This window comes from Aethalodelphis obliquidens, unplaced genomic scaffold, assembly GCF_003676395.1.
Source record: "Aethalodelphis obliquidens isolate GAN/ISIS:26980383/991018 unplaced genomic scaffold, ASM367639v1 scaffold26, whole genome shotgun sequence".
Taxonomy (NCBI): Eukaryota; Metazoa; Chordata; class Mammalia; order Artiodactyla; family Delphinidae; genus Aethalodelphis; species Aethalodelphis obliquidens.
Window position 1 is genome coordinate 22,506,567 of NW_020837970.1, and position 17,383 is coordinate 22,523,949.

Genomic DNA, 17,383 nt, shown 5'->3' on the forward strand with positions numbered 1-17,383 from the left:
TTCCCCATAACTCTGAATAGTAGGATGAGAGTAGATGTATCTCTCTCACCCTACAGAATATTGGAGGTTTAGTTTCTAGAGAAGGTACAAAAGATGGTATTTGACCTGAGAGATACCAGACACATTGGAAGGTGGGGGTACTGTATTGCAAACAACGAGACTAAGTAGAAGACTATGGATAAAGATACTGTTGAGATACCTCAATCTTGCTTCCACTTCAAGCCCTCTTCTACTTGAACTGCCAGGTTTCCAGATCAAGAGAACCCACACCTGAGGAACACATCCAAATCTGATATAGATCATGAGATATTGGTCTTCAAGGCTGATTCTCTAATTGATGAATGTCTGGTAGTCTTGGAAGACTTAGGCAATCTGAAGCCAGATTGTGGACTGTGGTAGATTGTCTGCAAAGATGGGTGTGAACAGTTTCTCTCATCCCTGTGCATGCATGCCACTTCCACTGTCAAGTGGTAGATTCTGTTTTCCCTCGCCTTAAATCTTTGGTTGGTCCTGTGACTTGATATAATCAATAGAATGTATCTAGAGTGAGGTTTGGTAAATTCCCAACCTAGCTGGTAAGAGGGCTTGCAGCTTCAATTTTCTCCTTGTTGGAAGCCAGCTACCATGTAAAGAAGCCCAAGATAGGCTGCTGAATAATGAGAGACCATGTGAAGAGAAAGTGGCCCGGAGAAGAACTTAGTCTCAGCCAGTAACTAGTATGAAAGATTTGGGCATGTGGTGAAGCTATCATGAATTCTCTGGTCTCAGTTGAACCACCCTTGCTGACACCATATAGAGATGAGATGAACCCCCTCCTACACCTCCCCCCACCAAACTGAGCACTCTTCAGATTCCTGAGTCAAAGAATTGCATGGAAATAACATAGTATTTTAAGATGCTAAGTTTTAGACTTATTATATAAAAATAGATACTGGACTATGCACTATTTGAATAACATGGATTATAGAAAGATAAAGGAAAAGGAAGAAGTCATGAAATAATTAAAGGAAATTTTGTTTAACAGAAAGATAATAAGTTTTTAACCAAAAGGGCCCATTAAGTGCCCACTATAATGGATGAAACTGCAGTGACATCAGAACATGTTGGGAGGGGCTTCCCTAGTGGCGCAGTGGTTGAGAGTCTGCTTGCCAATGCAAGGGACACGGGTTCGTGCCCCGGTCCAGGAAGATCCCACATGCTGCAGAGCGGCTGGGCCCGTGAGCCATGGCCGCTGAGCCTGCGCGTCCGGAGCCTGTGCTCCGCAACGGGAGAGGCCACAACAGTGAGAGGCCTGCGTGTCGCAAAAAAAAAAAAAAGGTGGTAAATTTATGAGTACTACAGACGATGAGAGGCTCTAAAAAATTAGAGAAAAGAATCAGTTTGTATACAAATGACCAAGAATCAGAATGACACCTGCTTTTGCAGAATTATCACTAGAAGCCACAAGAAAATTGAGCAATGTCTTCAAAATTCTGGAGGAAAATAATTTCTAAGCTAAAATCCTATGTCCAGCCAAATTATCCATTAGATGTGAGAGTAGATTAAAGACATTTTCAAACATTCTAGGTCTCAAAAGATTTTTAACTCTGTGGACACTGTCACTACAAGAGGGAGCCAGTACAGAGAAGAGGCAAAGGTAATAATTCTGTGGTGGTGATCCCAGGATGATTGCTGTGTAAATGTCTAGATAGCAGCCAGTCCAGATTTTTTTATGGTCACAGTGCCCTGGAAGGGAGGAATCCAGGAAGATAAATGAAATTCTTAAAACAACTAATGTGTTTACCCACACTGAGAAGAGATTTAAAATTTAGGAGAGTTGGGACTGAATTAATTCTAAGTCAGTAGAAAATACTGAGGCTATATCATGGAGAGAAAAGAGAGAGAGAGAGGAGAATGCAGAGAAGAGCATAAGAGGCACACCTGTAAGTGGAGTCTGAAGGGATGGAATGAATGGTACAAAAGCAACCTTTGAGGAGGTAATCACTGAAGATTTCCCCAAACTGTCAAAAGATACTGTCTTATATTCAAGAACCACTATAAACTCCAACTAGGAAAAATATAAAACAAATCTCATCTAGATGCAATATAATAAAAATATTAAAAATCAAAGAAAGAGAAAATCTTTGCAAGTAGTCACAGCTTTAAAAAAAAAAAAGACTTTTAAAATGAGCAAGAGTCAACTTATAGCTGATGAAAGCCAGATGGCAGTGGAATGAGATCTTTAAGGTGCTGAAAGAAAATAACTGGAGAGACAGAATTCTGCATCCAGCAAAAAATAACCTTCAAAAATGAAGGTGAAATAAAGGTAGTTCTAGATGAATAAAAATTGAGAGAATTTGTAGTCAGACCTACACTAAAAAAACCACAGAGTTCTTCAGATGGCAGGAAAATGATTCCAGATAGCATCCCAGAAATGCATGAAGGAATGAAAAAAACTAGAAGGAATAAAAATGCAGATAACCTTAAATGTGTATTGACTGTGTGAAACAATGTCTTGTGGAGCTTGACATATATGTAGAATGAAAATTTATGACAGTAACCCAAAAGATAAGAGAGGAATAAATGGAGTTTATATTTTCTAGGTTCTAACATTGTCTAAGAAGTTACAAGAGTGCTCGTTTGCATTAGACATAAGTCAACACTGTGTTATAAATTCAGGAAAACCACAAAGAAGAATAAACGAATGTTCAACTAATAATCTTTTTGATCAATCCAAAAGAAAGCAAGAGGAAAAAAAGAAACACAAAACACATAAGACAAATCAAAAAAAGAATTATAATGTAATAGAAGTAAATGTATCAATCCCTACATTAAATGTAAATGGTCTAAATATTAAATTTTAAAAATGAAGATTATAACACTTTTAAAAATAGGGGCTTCCCTGGTGGCGCAGTGGTTGAGAGTCCACCTGCCGATGCAGGGGACACGGGTTCGTGCCCCGGTCCGGCAAGATCCCACATGCTGCGGAGCGGCTGGGCCCGTGAGCCATGGCTGCTGAGCCTGCGCGTCCAGAGCCTGTGCTCTGCAATGGGAGAGACCACAGCAGTGAGAGTCCCGCGTACCACACACACACAAAAAAAAGCCCAATTGTATTCTGCTTATAAGAGATACACCTTCAATATTAAAATGTAGAAAAGTCAAAAGGAAAAGGCAGGGAAAGATATTCTATACATACCCCATTCAATTCAAAGCTAGTATTGTTACCAGATGAAATAAGAGTAGCCAAGCAACATTTTAGAGATTTTTAAAAATTATTAAAGGGTCATTTCAACAGAGAGATAAAGTAACTCTAAATTTATATGTACATAACATATCTTTAAAACATATAAAGCAAACCCTGACAGGACTGAAAGGAAAAATTGAAAAAAAGTCTATATTTACACTGGGAGATTTTACCATAACTGTCTCAAATGATAGTACCTGTAGATAAAGATCAGTAAAGATCAAAAATATCTAAACAACCTGATTAATGAACTTGACATAATTGATATGTCTAACAACTAATGCTTTTTTTTTTCCATTTTTTTCCCTTTTGTTACTTCAATCTGGAAACTTTTTACTGATATGTCTTCTAGTCATTCTGCTCATCCTCTGTTCTGTATGTCTAATCCATATTTTCTTGAACATATTAATAATAGCTATTTTAAAAATTTGTGTCTGAAAAGTAAAATGTTTGAACCATCTGTGAGTTTGTTAGTTTAAAAAACAGTTTTGGGGCAGTTTAGAGTTATTTTACTCTTTTTGATTAGGATGCCTCATATTTAATTGAATGTTTAACATTGTATACTAAAAGTTATAGAGACTTCTTCTAAAAATATATAGTTTTTTATGGCAGTAAGGTAGAGAACAAGCAGAACACCTTAATCCTGTCAAGGTTTGGCTTGAGGTTTTATTAAAGTTGATGTGTTTTAGTTTTTTCTTGTTCCTTTTGGAGTCTCAATTGAAAACCTGGGGTGCTTGCCAAGACCACTTCATTCCTGAGTTCCAACTTTTATTTCCTCGGCACCATACAGTTGCTACAATATCTGCTTAGTTCATTAGCATCCCAGCTGCTGTTTTCTGCTGGGTGTCTTGGAATCTTGCCCTGTATATGCAAAGCTTAGCAGTTGTCAGACTTCTTAGGGGAAGATTGAATGCAGATTCTTTTGGCTTACTTTCCTGCAGTTTCCCCCTCTCCAAGATTTTTTCCCCTGAAGCCCCAGTTTCTTTAGACTCATCGAACTCCAATATCTGTCTTAGCTAGATAGGACTGCTGGTTTCTGCTAGAACTCACTTTCCTACACTGTGAATTCCAGCAGTCTTCAGGGAAAATTCTAGGGTGAATGTGGATCTCATGTTGTTGTCCCTATTCTCAGGAATTGTAGTTCCTCAAGTCTTGCCTATACTGGTTGCTTTCCAATGCCTTTAAACAATTCATTTATATATTTCGTCTAGCTCTTGTAGTTCTGTTTGGCAGGAAGAAGATTAATTTTAATACAGGCTACTTTGTCATGCCTGTAAGTCCAAGTACATATTCAAGCACACATGGAATATTTACCAAAATTGACACAGTAAACAAGTTTCAACAACTTTCAGATGATTGAACTTATTCTGCCTGTCTTAACACAGTGGAATGAAGTTAGAAATTAATTACAAAAATGTAGCTGTACAATTTTCAGATTTTTGGAATTTTGGAATATATATCTGAATAATCCATGAGTCAAGGAAGAAATCACATTGAAAATTAGAAAATGTCAGTTGAATAAGAATGAACATTTGAAATCTTTGGGATTAGGGTAAAGCTATGCTTTGAGGAAATTTTCTAGCTTCAATTACACCAGTTAGAAAGGAGGAAAACCTAAAATCCATACTCTGTCCATCTCAAGAAGTTAGAAAAGAACAAGCTAGACCCAGGGAATATGGAAGGAAAAATACAGGTGAGAATAGAGAAAAATTAACAAAACCAAAATGTAGTTCTTCAAATAGACCAATAAAATTAACAGACTTCTAGTAATACCAAGAAAAAAAGGAGACAAGGCCTAGCACCAGGAATGAAACAGGGGCATTGGCACAGATCCCCAAAATATTAAAAAGAAATTCTGAGCAATATTATACACTAAATTTAGAAATTTAGAAGAAATTAACAAATAACTTGAAAAACATAACAAAAATTGCATAGCAAGAATTAGAAAAACTTGAAGGAATGTATAAGTATTAAAAAAATGTGAGTTAATAATGAAACATTTTTTCACAAAGAAAATTCCAGGTCAAAATGGCTTCACCTGTGAATTCTTCCAAACATTTTAGGTAAAGATACATTCAATCTTAAAGAAACTCTTCCTCAGAATAAAAGAGAGATCATTTTATAACCTTAATATCAAAACCTAAAAAGGATATTATAATAAAACATTTTCTCTTGAACAGTGAACAACATATTAGTGAATTAAATACAGCGATAAATAAAAATGATAACAAATCACAGTCAGGTTGGGATTATTCCAGGGCTTTTTTTTTTTCTTTTTCTTTTTTCCTTTAATATCTTTACTGGAGTATAATTGCTTTACAATGTTGTGTTACTTTCTGTTGTATCACTATATGCATACGTATATCCCCATATACCCTCCCTCTTGCGTCTCATTCCCACCCTTCATATCCCAACCCTCTAGGTGGTTGCAAAACACCGAGCTGATCTCCCTGTCCTATGCAGCTGCTTCCCACTAGCTATATTACATTTGGTAGTGTACATATGTCAGTGTAACTCTCTCACTTTGTCTCAGCTTCCCTTTCCCTTCACCGTGTCCTCAAGTCCATTCTCTATGTCTGTGTTTTCATTCCTGTCCTGCCCCTAGGTTCATCAGAACCATTTTCTTTCTTTTCCTTTAGATTCCATATATATGAGTAAGCATTTGGTATTTCTTTTTCCCTTCCTGACTTACTTCACTCTGTATGACCGACTCTAGGTCCATCCACCTCACTACAAATAACTCAGTTTCATTTCTTTTTATGGCTGAGTAATATTCCATTGTATATATGTGCCACATCTTCTATATCCATTAATCTGTTGATGGACACTTAGTTGCTTCCTTGTTCTGGCTGTTGTAAATAGTGCTGCAGTGAACATTGTGGTACATGACTCTTTTTTTTTTTTTTTTTTCGGTACGTGGGCCTCTCACTGTTGTGTCCTCTCCCGTTGCGGAGCACAGGCTCCAGACGCGCAGGCTCAGTGGCCATGGCTCACGGGCCCAGCCGCTCCGTGGCATGTGGGATCTTCCCGGACCGGGGCACGAACCCGTGTCCCCTGCATCGGCAGGCGGACTCTCAACCACTGCGCCACCAGGGAAGCCCATGACTCTTTTTGAATTATGGTTTTCTCAGGGTATATGCCCAGTAGTGGGATTGCTGGGTCATATGGTAGTTCTATTTTTAGATTTTTAAGGAACCTCCATATTGTTCTCCATAGTGGCTGTATCAATTTACATTCCCACCAACAGTGCAAGAGGGTTCCCTTTTCTCCACACCCTCTCCAGCATTTACTGTTTGTAGATTTTTTGATGATGGCCATTCTGACTGGTGTGAGGTGATACCTCATTGGAGTTTTGATTTGCATTTTTCTAATGATTAGTGATGTTGAGCATCCTTTCATCTGTTTGTTGGCAATCTGTATATCTTCTTTGGAGAAATGTCTATTTAGGTCTCCTACCCATTTTTGGATTGGGTTGTTTGTTTTTTTGATATTGAGCTGCATGAGCTGCTTGTATATTTTGGAGATTAATCCTTTGTCAGTTGCTTCATTTGTAAATATTTTCTCCCATTATGAGGGTTGTCTTTTCATCTTGTTTATGTTTTCCTTTGCTGTGCAAAAAAGCTTTTAAGTATCTGAGGTTACATTTGTTTATTTTTGTTTTTATTTCCATTTCTCTGGAGGGTGGGTCAAAAAGGATCTTGCTGTGATTTATGTCATAGAGTGTTCTGCCTGTGTTTTCCTCTAAGAGTTTTATGGTGTCTGGCCTTACATTTAGGTCTTTAATCCATTTTGAGTTTATTTTTGTGTATGGTGTTAGCGAGTATTCTAATTTCATTCTTTTACATGTACCTGTCCAGTTTTCCCATCACCACTTATTGAAGAGGCAGTCTTTCCTACATTGTATACTCTTGCCTCCTTTCTCAAAGATAAGGTGACCATATGTGCGTGGGTTTATCTCTGAGCTTTCTGTCCTGTTCCATTGATCTATATTTCTGTTTTTGTGCCAGGGCCATACTGTCTTGATTACTGTAGCTTTGTAGTATAGTCTGAAGTCAGGGAGTCTGATTCCTCCAGCTCCATTTTTCTTTCTCAAGATTGCTTTAACTGTTCAGGGTCTTTTGTGTTTCCATACGAATTGTGAAATTTTTCATTCTAGTTCTGTGAAAAATGCCAGTGGTAGTTTGATATGGATTGCATTGAATCTGTAGATTGATTTGGGTACTAGAATCATTTTCACAATGTTGTTTCTTCCAATCCAAGAACATGGTACATCTCTCCATCTATTTGTATCATCTTCAGTTTCTTTCATCAGTGTCTTATAATTTTCTGCACACAGATCTTTTGTCTCCTTAGGTAGGTTTATTCCTAGATATTTTATTCTTTCGTTGCCATGGTAAATGGGAGTGTTCTCTTAATTTCACTTTCAGATTTTTCAGCTTTAGTGTATAGAAATGCAAGAGATTTCTGTGCATTAATTTTGTATCCTGCAACTTTACCAAATTCATTGATTAGCTCTAGTAGTTTTATGGTAGCATCTTTAGGGTTCTCTATGTATAGTATCATGTCATCTGCAAACAGTGAGAGCTTTACTTCTTCTTTTCTGTTTTGGATTCCTTTTATTCCTTTTGCTTCTCTGTTTGCTGTGGCTAAAACTTCCAAAACTATGTTAAAATAATAGTGGTGAGAGTGGGCAACCTTGTCTTGTTCCTGATAATAGTGGAAATGCTTTCAGTTTTTCCCCATTGAGGACGATGTTGGCTGTGGGTTTGTCATATATGTCCTTTATTATGTTGAGGAAAGTTCCCTCTATGCCTACTTTCTGGAGGGTTTTTATCATAAATGGATGTTGAATTTTGTCAAAAGGTTTTTCTGCATCTATTCAGATGATCATATAGTTTTTCGCCTTCAATTTGTTAATATGGTGTATCACATTCAGGGATTTGCGTATATTGAAGGATCCTTGCATTCCTGGGATAAACCCCACTTGATCATGGTGTATGATCCTTTTAATATGGTGTTGGATTCTGTTTGCTAGTATTTTGTTCAGGATTTTTGCATTTATGTTCAACAGCGATATTGGCCTGTAGTTTTCTTTCTTTGTGACATCTTTGTCTGGTTTTGGTGTCAGGGTGATGGTGGCCTCATTGAAGGAGTTGGGGAGTGTTCCTCCCTCTGCTATATTTTGGACGAGTTTGAGAAGGAGATGTGTTAGCTCTTCCCTAAATGTTTGATAGAATTTGCCTGTGAATCCATCTGGTCCTGGGCTTTTGTTTGTTGGAAGATTTTTTTTTTTTGCGGTACGCAGGGCTCTCACCATTGCGGCCTCTCCCGTTGTGGAGCACAGGCTCCGGACGCGCAGGCTCAGCAGCCATGGCTCATGGGCCCAGCCGCTCTGCGGCATGTGGGATCTTCCCGGACTGGGGCACGAACCCGTGTCCCCTGCATCGGCAGGCGGACTCTCAACCACTGCACCATCACGGAAGCCCTCTGTTGGAAGATTTTTAATCACAGTTTCAATTTCAGTGCTTGTGATTGGACTGTTCATATTTTCTATTTCTTCCTTGTTCAGTCTTGGCAGGTTGTGCATTTCTAAGAATTTGTCCCTTTCTTCCAGTTTTTCCGTTTTATTGGCATAGAGTTGCTTGTAGTAATCTCTCATGGTCCTTTGTATTTCTGCAGTGTCAGTTGTTACTTCTCCTTTTTCATTTCTATTTCTATTGATTTGAGTCTTTTGTTTTTTTTCTTGATGACTCTGGCTAATGGTTTATCAATTTTGTTTATCATCTCAAAAACCCAGCTTTTAGTTTTATTGATCTTTGCTATCGTTTCCTTCATTTCTTCTTCATTTATTTCTGCTCTGATCTTTATGATTTCTTCCCTTCTGCTAACTTTGGGGTTTTTTTGTTCTTCTTCCTCTAATTGCTTTAGGTGTAAGGTTAGGTTGTTTATTTGAGATGTTTCCTGTTTCTTAAGGTAGGACTGTATTGCTGTAAACTTCCCTCTTAGAACTGCTTTTGCTGCATCCCAAAGGTTTTGGGTCCTTGTGTTTTCATTGTCATTTGTTTCTAGGTATTTTTTGATTTCCTCTTTGATTTCTTCAGTGATCTATTGGTTATTAAGTAGTGTATTGTTTAGCCTTCATGTGTTTGTATTTTTTACAGATCTTTTCCTGTAATTGATATCTAGTCTCATAGCATTGTGGTCGGAAAAGATACTTGATACTCTTTTAATTTTCTTAAATTTACCAAGGCTTGATTTGTGACCCACGATATGATCTATCCTGGAGAATATTCCATGAGCACTTGAGAAGAAAGTGTATTGTGTTGGTTTTTGGATGGAACGTCCTATAAATATCAGTGAAGTCCATCTTGTTTAATGTTTCATTTAAAGCTTGTGTTTCCTTGTTTATTTTCATTTTGGATGATATGTCCATTGGTGAAAGTGGGGTGTTAAAGTCCTCTAGTATGATTGTGTTGCTGTCAATTTCCCCTTTTATGGCTGATATTATTTGCCTTATGTATTGCGGTGCTCCTATGTTGGGTGCATAAATATTTACCATTATTATATCTTCTTCTTGGATCAATCATTTGATAATGATGTGGTGTCCTTCTTTGTCTCTTGTAATAGTCTATTTTAAAGTGTATTTTGTCTGATATGAGAATTGCTACTCCAGCTTTCTTTTGATTTCCATTTGCATGGAATATCTTTGTCTATCCCCTCACTTTCAGTCTGTATGTGTTCGTGGTTTTGAAGTGGGTCTCTTGTAGGCAGCATATATATGGGTCTTGCTTTTCTATGCATTCAGCCAGTCTGTGTCTTTTGGTTGGAGCATTTAATGCATTTACATTTAAGGTAGTTATTGATATGTATGTTCCTTTTACCATTTTGTTAATTGTTTTGGGTTTGTTTTTGTAGGTCTTTTCCTTCTCTTGTGTTTCCTGCCTAGAGAAGTTCCTTTAGCATTTGTTGTAAAGCTGGTTTGGTGGTGCTGAATTCTGTTAACTTTTGCTTGTCTGTAAAGGTTTTAATTTCTCCATCGAATCTGAATGGCATCTTTGCTGGGCAGAGTAATCTTGGTTGTAGGTTTTTCCCTTTTATCACTTTAAATATGTCCTGCCACTGTCTTCTGGCTTGCAGAGTTTCTGCTGAAAGATCAGCTGTTAACCTTCTGGTGATTCCCTTGTATGTTATTTGTAGTTTTTCCCTTGCTGCTTTTAATATCTTTCTTTGTATTTAATTTTTGATAGTTTGATTAATATGTGTCTTGGCATGTTTCTTCTTGGATTTATCCTCTGTGGGACTCTCTGCACTTCCTGGACTTGATTAACTATTTCCTTTCCCATATTAGGGAAGTTTTCAAGTATAATCTCTTCAAATATTTTCCCAGTCCGTTTCTTTTTCTCTTCTTCTTCTGGGACCCCTATAATTCGAATGTTGGTGCATTTAATGTTGTCCCAGAGGTCTCTGAGACTGTCCTCAATTCTTTTCATTCTTTTTTCCTTATTCTGCTGTGTGATTGTTATCTCCACTATTTTATCTTCCAGGGTACTTATCCATTCTTCTGCCTCAGTTTTTTGGCTATTGATTCCTTCTAGAGAATTTTTAATTTCATTTATTTTGTTGTTCATCATTTTTTATTTGGTCTTCAGTTCTTCTAGGTCCTTGTTAAAGTTTTCTTGTATTTTCTCCATTCTGTTTCCAAGGTTTTGGATTGTCTTTGCTATCATTATTCTGAATTCTTTTTGAGGTAGACTGCCTATTTCCTCTTTAATTGTTTGGTCTGGTGTGTTTTTATCTTGCTCCTTCATCTGCTGTGTAATTCTCTGTCTTCTCACTTTGCTTAACTTACTGTGTTTGGGGTCTCCTTTTAACAGGGTGGAAGTGCATAGTTCCTGTTGTTTTTGTTTTCTGCCCCCAGTGGGTTGTGTAGGCTTCCTGGTGGAGGGGTCTGGTGCCTGTTTTCTGGTGGATGAGACTGGATCTTGTCTTTCTGGTGTGCAGAACCACGTCCTGTGGTGTGTTTTGTAGTGTCTGTGACCTTATCATGATTGGAGGCAGCCTCTCTGCTAATGCATGGGGTTGTGTTCCTGTCTTGCTAGTCGTTTGGCATAGGGTGTCAAGCACTGTAGCTTGCTGGTCTTTGAGTGGAGCTGGGTTTAAGAGTTGAGATGGAGATCTCTGGGATTATTTTCGCCATTTGATATAACGTGGAGCCGGGAGGTCTCTGGTGGACCAATGTCCTGGACTCGGCTGTCCCACCTCAGAGGCACAGGCCTGACACCTGGTCAGAGTGCCAAGACCCTGTCAGTCACACGACACAGAAGAAAAGGGTGAAAAAAAGAAAGACAGAAAAAATAAAATAAAATAAAGTTATTAAAATCAAAAATGAAAAATAATTTTTAAAAAGTAATAAAAGAAATAAAAAGACAGAAAGAAGAGAGCAACCAAACTGAAAAACAAATCCACCAATGGTAACCAGCACTAAAAAATGTACTTAGAAAAAAAAAAAAAGACAGACCGAACCCTAGGACAAATGGTAAAAGCAAAGCTATACAGAAAAAATCATACAAAGAAGCGTACACGTACACACTCACAAAAAAAGGAAAAAAAAATATAAAAGTAAGGGAGCAACCAAATCAATAAAGAATTCTACTAATGTTAATAAACTCTAAATACTAAAGTAAGATAAACATATAACCAGAAGCAAATTATTTGCAGAAAGCAAACCCCAAGTCTACAGTTCTCCCAAAGTCTGCCACCTCAATTTTGGGATGATTTGTTGTCTACTCAGGCATTCTACAAGTGCAGGGTACATCAGGTTGATTGTGGAGATTTAATGTGCAGCTCCTGAGGCTGCTGGGAGAAATTTCCCTTTCTCTTCTTGTTCACACCGCTCCTGAGGTTCAGCTTTGGATTTGGCCCTGCCTCTGCATGTAGGTCACCTGAGGGCATCTTCTCCACTCAGACAGGACGGGGTTAAAGTAGCAGCTGATTAGGTGACTCTGGCTCACTAAGGCTGGGGAGAGGGAGGTGTATGGTAGGCGGCTTGAGCCTGCGGCAGCAGAGGCCACTGTGACGTTGCAGCAGCCTGAGGCATGCCGTGTGTTTTCCCGGGTATGCTGTCCCGGTATCATGGGACCCTGGCAGTGGCGGGCTGCAAAGGCTCTCCTGAGGGGAGGTGTGGATAGTGACCTGTGCTTGCACACAGGCTTCTTGGTGGCTGCAACAGCAGCCTTAGTGTTTCATGCCCTTCTCTGGTGTCGGTGCTGATAGCCATGGCTCGTGCCCATCTCTGGAGCTCGTTTAGGCGGTGCTCTGAATCCCTTCTCCTCGTGCACTCTGAAACAATGGTCTCTTGCCTCTTAGGCAGTTCCAGACTTTTTCCCGGATTCCCTCCCAGCTAGCTGACTAGGTCAGTGTCTACCAGTTCTGACTTTCACTACCTCGTTAAGTCTCACTGCTGCTTGGTGGGTGTGGAAGTTCAGCTCCCACTGACACTAGGTGTGAGGGAAAGTGGAGTGCTGAGTAAGTACAGTTCCTACTGCTTTGTTTAGTGTTATTAATGCCAACTGGAGGTAAGAGCTCAGCTCACTGTTCACCTTTGCTGACATTGTTTTGGTGAGGGAATTGGACCACCATCTGCTTCTGCCAGGTGGGCAACGGAAGTTTAGCTCTCTGCTTACCCCTATTGAAACTATGGGGTGGAAGTTTTCCACTGATGTTTGGCTAGAATAGAAGGAATATTGCCAAAATGGTTGTCTGTTTTCTTAGGCCATCCTTTTCTCTGTTCTTTGGCTTGGCAAAACAAGTTTTGCTGTTGCCTGTTTTGTCTATGTCAGTTGGTCCTTCTGGATTGGAGGCTTTTATAGCATCCTGTCAGCAATAAACAAAAACAGAACTCACTGCTGTGCTGCTTTTCAATTCCCAGGGTCACTAGGCAGTCCACCTACTACTTTCTATCTTTTAAAATCATCCTGTGCTTATTTTGTATGTTTTTTTCCAGAGTTCTTAATTGTAAGTAGGAGGACGTGGAAATGAAGGTGAGGCTACTCCATCTTGGCCAGAACTGGAAGTCTTCATACTAATTTTGATAGATTACAATTAGCCTATAAAATTTTAAAAATTGTGGCTATCACTGTATACATATATATCTCAGGTTGTGAAATTTTGAAACATTTTGGTAGAAGCTTATTTATTTTAGGCTAGTTTGCTCTGTGACTTTGGATACAGGCCCTCATTTTCTTATGTGTATGGTGAAATACTGGACTAGATCATTGAGGGTTCATTCATTTAACACTATAATCTTATGATCATTAAAATAGTTTTTTACCTTTTTTTCCTAAGTCAGTGTATACTGTTAGTACTGAGACAGGGGAAAAAGAACGTGGGTTTTGGACCAAGGCCTATGTTTGGATTCTAAAAGAAGGGGAGGTAGTTTTTACATATTCGTTGGGTATGGACATCAGAACCAATTTGCCTAGACTTACATCTTGGCTTTACCTTTACTAAGTGTGTGACCTTGGGTAAATTACTCAACCTCTCTTTGTCTCAGTTTCCTCACTGGTAATATGGGAATGATAGTACTGATCTTAGAGGGTTGTTGTGAACCCTCTAAGAGGGTTTATTTAAAAGAGTTACATCTAAGGCACTTAGAACAGTTCTAGCACATAGTATACACAGTATAAATGTTATTACTTTCTGACTATGGGGCCTTAGGTCAGTCTTTTTTGTTTTTTAAGGATTTATTTCTTATTTATTTTTTTTATTTTTGGCTGCATTGGGCCTTAGTTGCGGCACACCGGATCTTCATTGAGGCATGTGGGATCTTTCGTTGTGGCACATGGGTTTCTCTCTAGTTGTGGCACACAGGCTCCAGGGTGCATGGGCTCTGTAGTTTGCGGCATGCAGGCTCTCTAGTTGAGGGGTGTGAACTCAGTAGTTGTTGTGCTCTGGCTTAGTTGCCCCTTGGCATGTGGGACCAGGGATCGAACCCGTGTCCCCTGCATTATAAGGTGAATTCTTTACCACTGGACCACCAGGGAAGTCCCAGGGTCTTAGGTCGGTCTTAATCTCAGTTTTATCATTTGTAAGATAGGGATAATTATACCTACCCCACAGTGTGGTTGTAGGAACTAGAGAATACACACACACACTTGTGCACAATACACCTTGCATAGTAATTAGTGTCATGTTTATATTTTAGTTATATTTAATGGGAATTAGATTGGAAAATGTTATTTTGTAGGTTTTTGAAAATGTTTATCATCAAAGAAATCTTGATTTATTTTCTTCCCTCAATTGCGTAGAACGGAAAGATGCTGAAGGATGGGAAACTGTTCAGAGAGGAAGGCCTGTTCGTTCACGATCAACAGCAGTGGTGCCAAAAGTTTCATTACCAACAGAAGCATTAAGGTCAAAGGATGACAGTGATAAAGAAAATGTACGTCTTCTACCTGACAAAAGTATTCAGAAAGGTGAATTTGTTGGAGGTGGACCTTCTAATACTATAGAATCTCGGCTCAAAGACTCATTACACTCATGTGATCATCCTCTTGCAGAGAGAACCCAGGTAGTACATTCTGAAAATCCTTTTATTGCTTTTTTATAAAGGATATATATACGTATGTTGGAATGTCTTAATTTTTCTACTTCATTTTTTACTTTTATTGTGAAAAATTTCAGATCTACAGAAAAGTTGCAAGAATAGAATAATGAACTCTCCTGTACCCTTTTCGTAGATTCACAGATTAACATTTTGCCACATTTTTTTCTCTCTCTATTTACATATCACACACTCATATTGTATGCTAAACATTTGAGAGTAATGTGCAAATACCGTAACCATTCACCCTTAAATGCTATAGCATATATCGCTAAAGAACAAAGAAACTCTTTTACATAACCACACTATAATTATAAAATTCGGGGAATTTGACATTTATATAATATTGTTATCGAATTTATAGTCTGTATTCAAAAATTTCCAGTTGTCCCAATAATTTCTTCATAGAATGTTTTTCCATGATGCATGATCCAATCTAGAGTCACACATTGTATTTGGCTTTGTTTCTTTAATGTCTTTCACCAGGGACAGTTACTCAGCCTGTCTTTGTCTTTCATGACATTAATATTTTTGAAGTATACATTGTGGGTTTTTTGTACAGTGTTCTTCAGTTTGTTTATTCGTTATTCACTTTAGCTCATACATTTTTGAGAGAAATAAAGTGATTGTTCTTAGCCTCACATTTAAAGGCATATCATATCAATTTGCCCAAGTTTGTTAACTTTGATTACTGGTTAAAATGGTGTCCTCCTGCTTCATTTGTAGTGTTATTTTAAATGGTGATGAAAGTAGAATAATTTTTCACTTGCTCTACTTTTACTTCCTACAATTCGAGTATAGAGTGATTTATATTTAAATAATTCTTTAAAGTTAATATTCCCAGTACTCTTCTGTCAGTCCATTTGAAGTTTATTTTACTTACTTGGTTAAGCAAGGCATTTTTTTTAAAAAACAGGACTTTAAAAAAATTTTTATTTTATTATTATTATTATTATTTTTTGGCCACCCTGTATGGCATGTGGGATCTTAGTTCCCAGACCAGGGATTGAACCTGCACCCCCTGCGTTGGAAGCATGGAGTCTTAACCACTGGACCGCCAGGGAAGTTCCAGCAATGCATTTTTAAAAGATATTTGTTTACAAAAAAATTTTATGTTCGGTTAGTATAATTTTATGTAAAATGTCCAGTGAAATATAAGAGAGATTCTTTGATAAGGTACAGGGACTAAGTAAAAAAGTTGTAAAATAGTTGTCATATTTCTCAGTACAGAATAGTATCTGCCTTTTAAAATTCTCTCCTTTTACTTGTAGGATATTTATTTTTATTAGAAACTGTAGTCAACTTCCATGGTTTTTTTCCTTAATGATAATAATGGCTCTTAATCCTACATTGTTCCTGATGTTTTATAACTCTTTAATGTATGTATGTTTTGTGCCCACATGAGATTGAAAGCTCCTTGTGGGCATTATCTTATGTTGCCTTTTAATTTCCCACAATATGGAGCAGAGTCAAAGATACCTAGGAAGTAATCAGTACATAGTTGTTGGGTGAAACTTTAAGAAACTTTTAAATGTAGGTAAATTTGATGACGAAATCACTTTCTATATCACTTAACTACCATCTGGCATTCTTGGTACATGTATTATATTTTAACTATAAAATTTAACAGTATAAAAATTATGCTGATTTTGTGTAATGAATAAACTTATGTGATTTTTTGAGGTTTTAGAAATAGTCTATACATAGAACTTTTGAGTAATTATTGTTAAATTATTTCAGTATAAAAGTTCACTGCTTGTGGTGGCCAAGCTAATATTAATAATTGTTTTCTCCACTGTCATTCTGAAAATGGAATTAGCATTTTTATATATTTTTCAACATTATAGTTTAGCTTTGATTTTGTTATTTAAGTTGATATTGATTTTTTAATAAACAGCATTGACTATATTGTGAAGATCAATAATGCTAATGTAAATATTACTGAGAAGATTATAAACCATGGTGACTGATGTATGGATAATGTTGATAGCAATATAAACATTGTGATGCAATTTGAATAATGCTTATGCTAAAATGAACACTTTGGGACACTTTAAAGTTCTAACCAATAGTAGGATTTTTAAAGTAGTTTATATGACTTGGCCAAGTTTAATATTTATATAAATACTATATCAAACTAGGGTTTTTATGGCCACTGCACTGTTTATCTAATGTTTATTTAAGTAGTGATGTGAGTAAGTTTTAAATTCACAATTTTAGATTTTAGTTCTTCTCCTTGGAGTTCATTACTCTGAGTATAGCTGGAAAACATAGCACCATTCTTTCTGTACTCTGTTAGAAAGTGAAAATAAAGGCTTGTTCCTATTCACTAAACTAGAAAGTTTTTAAAAAATGGGTATGTATTTGACTTCAGCATAAGTTGTATTTGTTTAAATGGTTTTTACGTTTCTCTTGGTTATGTGTTAAATATTTCTAAACGGGAATGGAGAGCCTATTGAAGTCTAAAGAATATGAATTGCATAATGAAACTGCATGCTGACATATACTCTACTTTTTATGGTGTATTTCTCTTTTATATCTGAGATTTGGTATTATGT

At 37.4% G+C, this 17,383-nt stretch overlaps 1 protein-coding gene across 3 annotated transcripts in view; it reads left to right on the forward strand.

The window, feature by feature from the left end:
* SCAPER (S-phase cyclin A associated protein in the ER) overlaps window positions 1-17,383 on the forward strand; it is a 494,267-nt gene that overhangs the window by 134,057 nt on the left and 342,827 nt on the right. For all 3 annotated transcript variants that reach the window (XM_027123707.1, XM_027123708.1, XM_027123711.1), the window contains exon 9: window positions 14,530-14,792. In XM_027123707.1, the coding sequence (XP_026979508.1) occupies window positions 14,530-14,792 (263 nt within the window). The remainder of the gene's footprint in view (window positions 1-14,529; window positions 14,793-17,383) is intronic.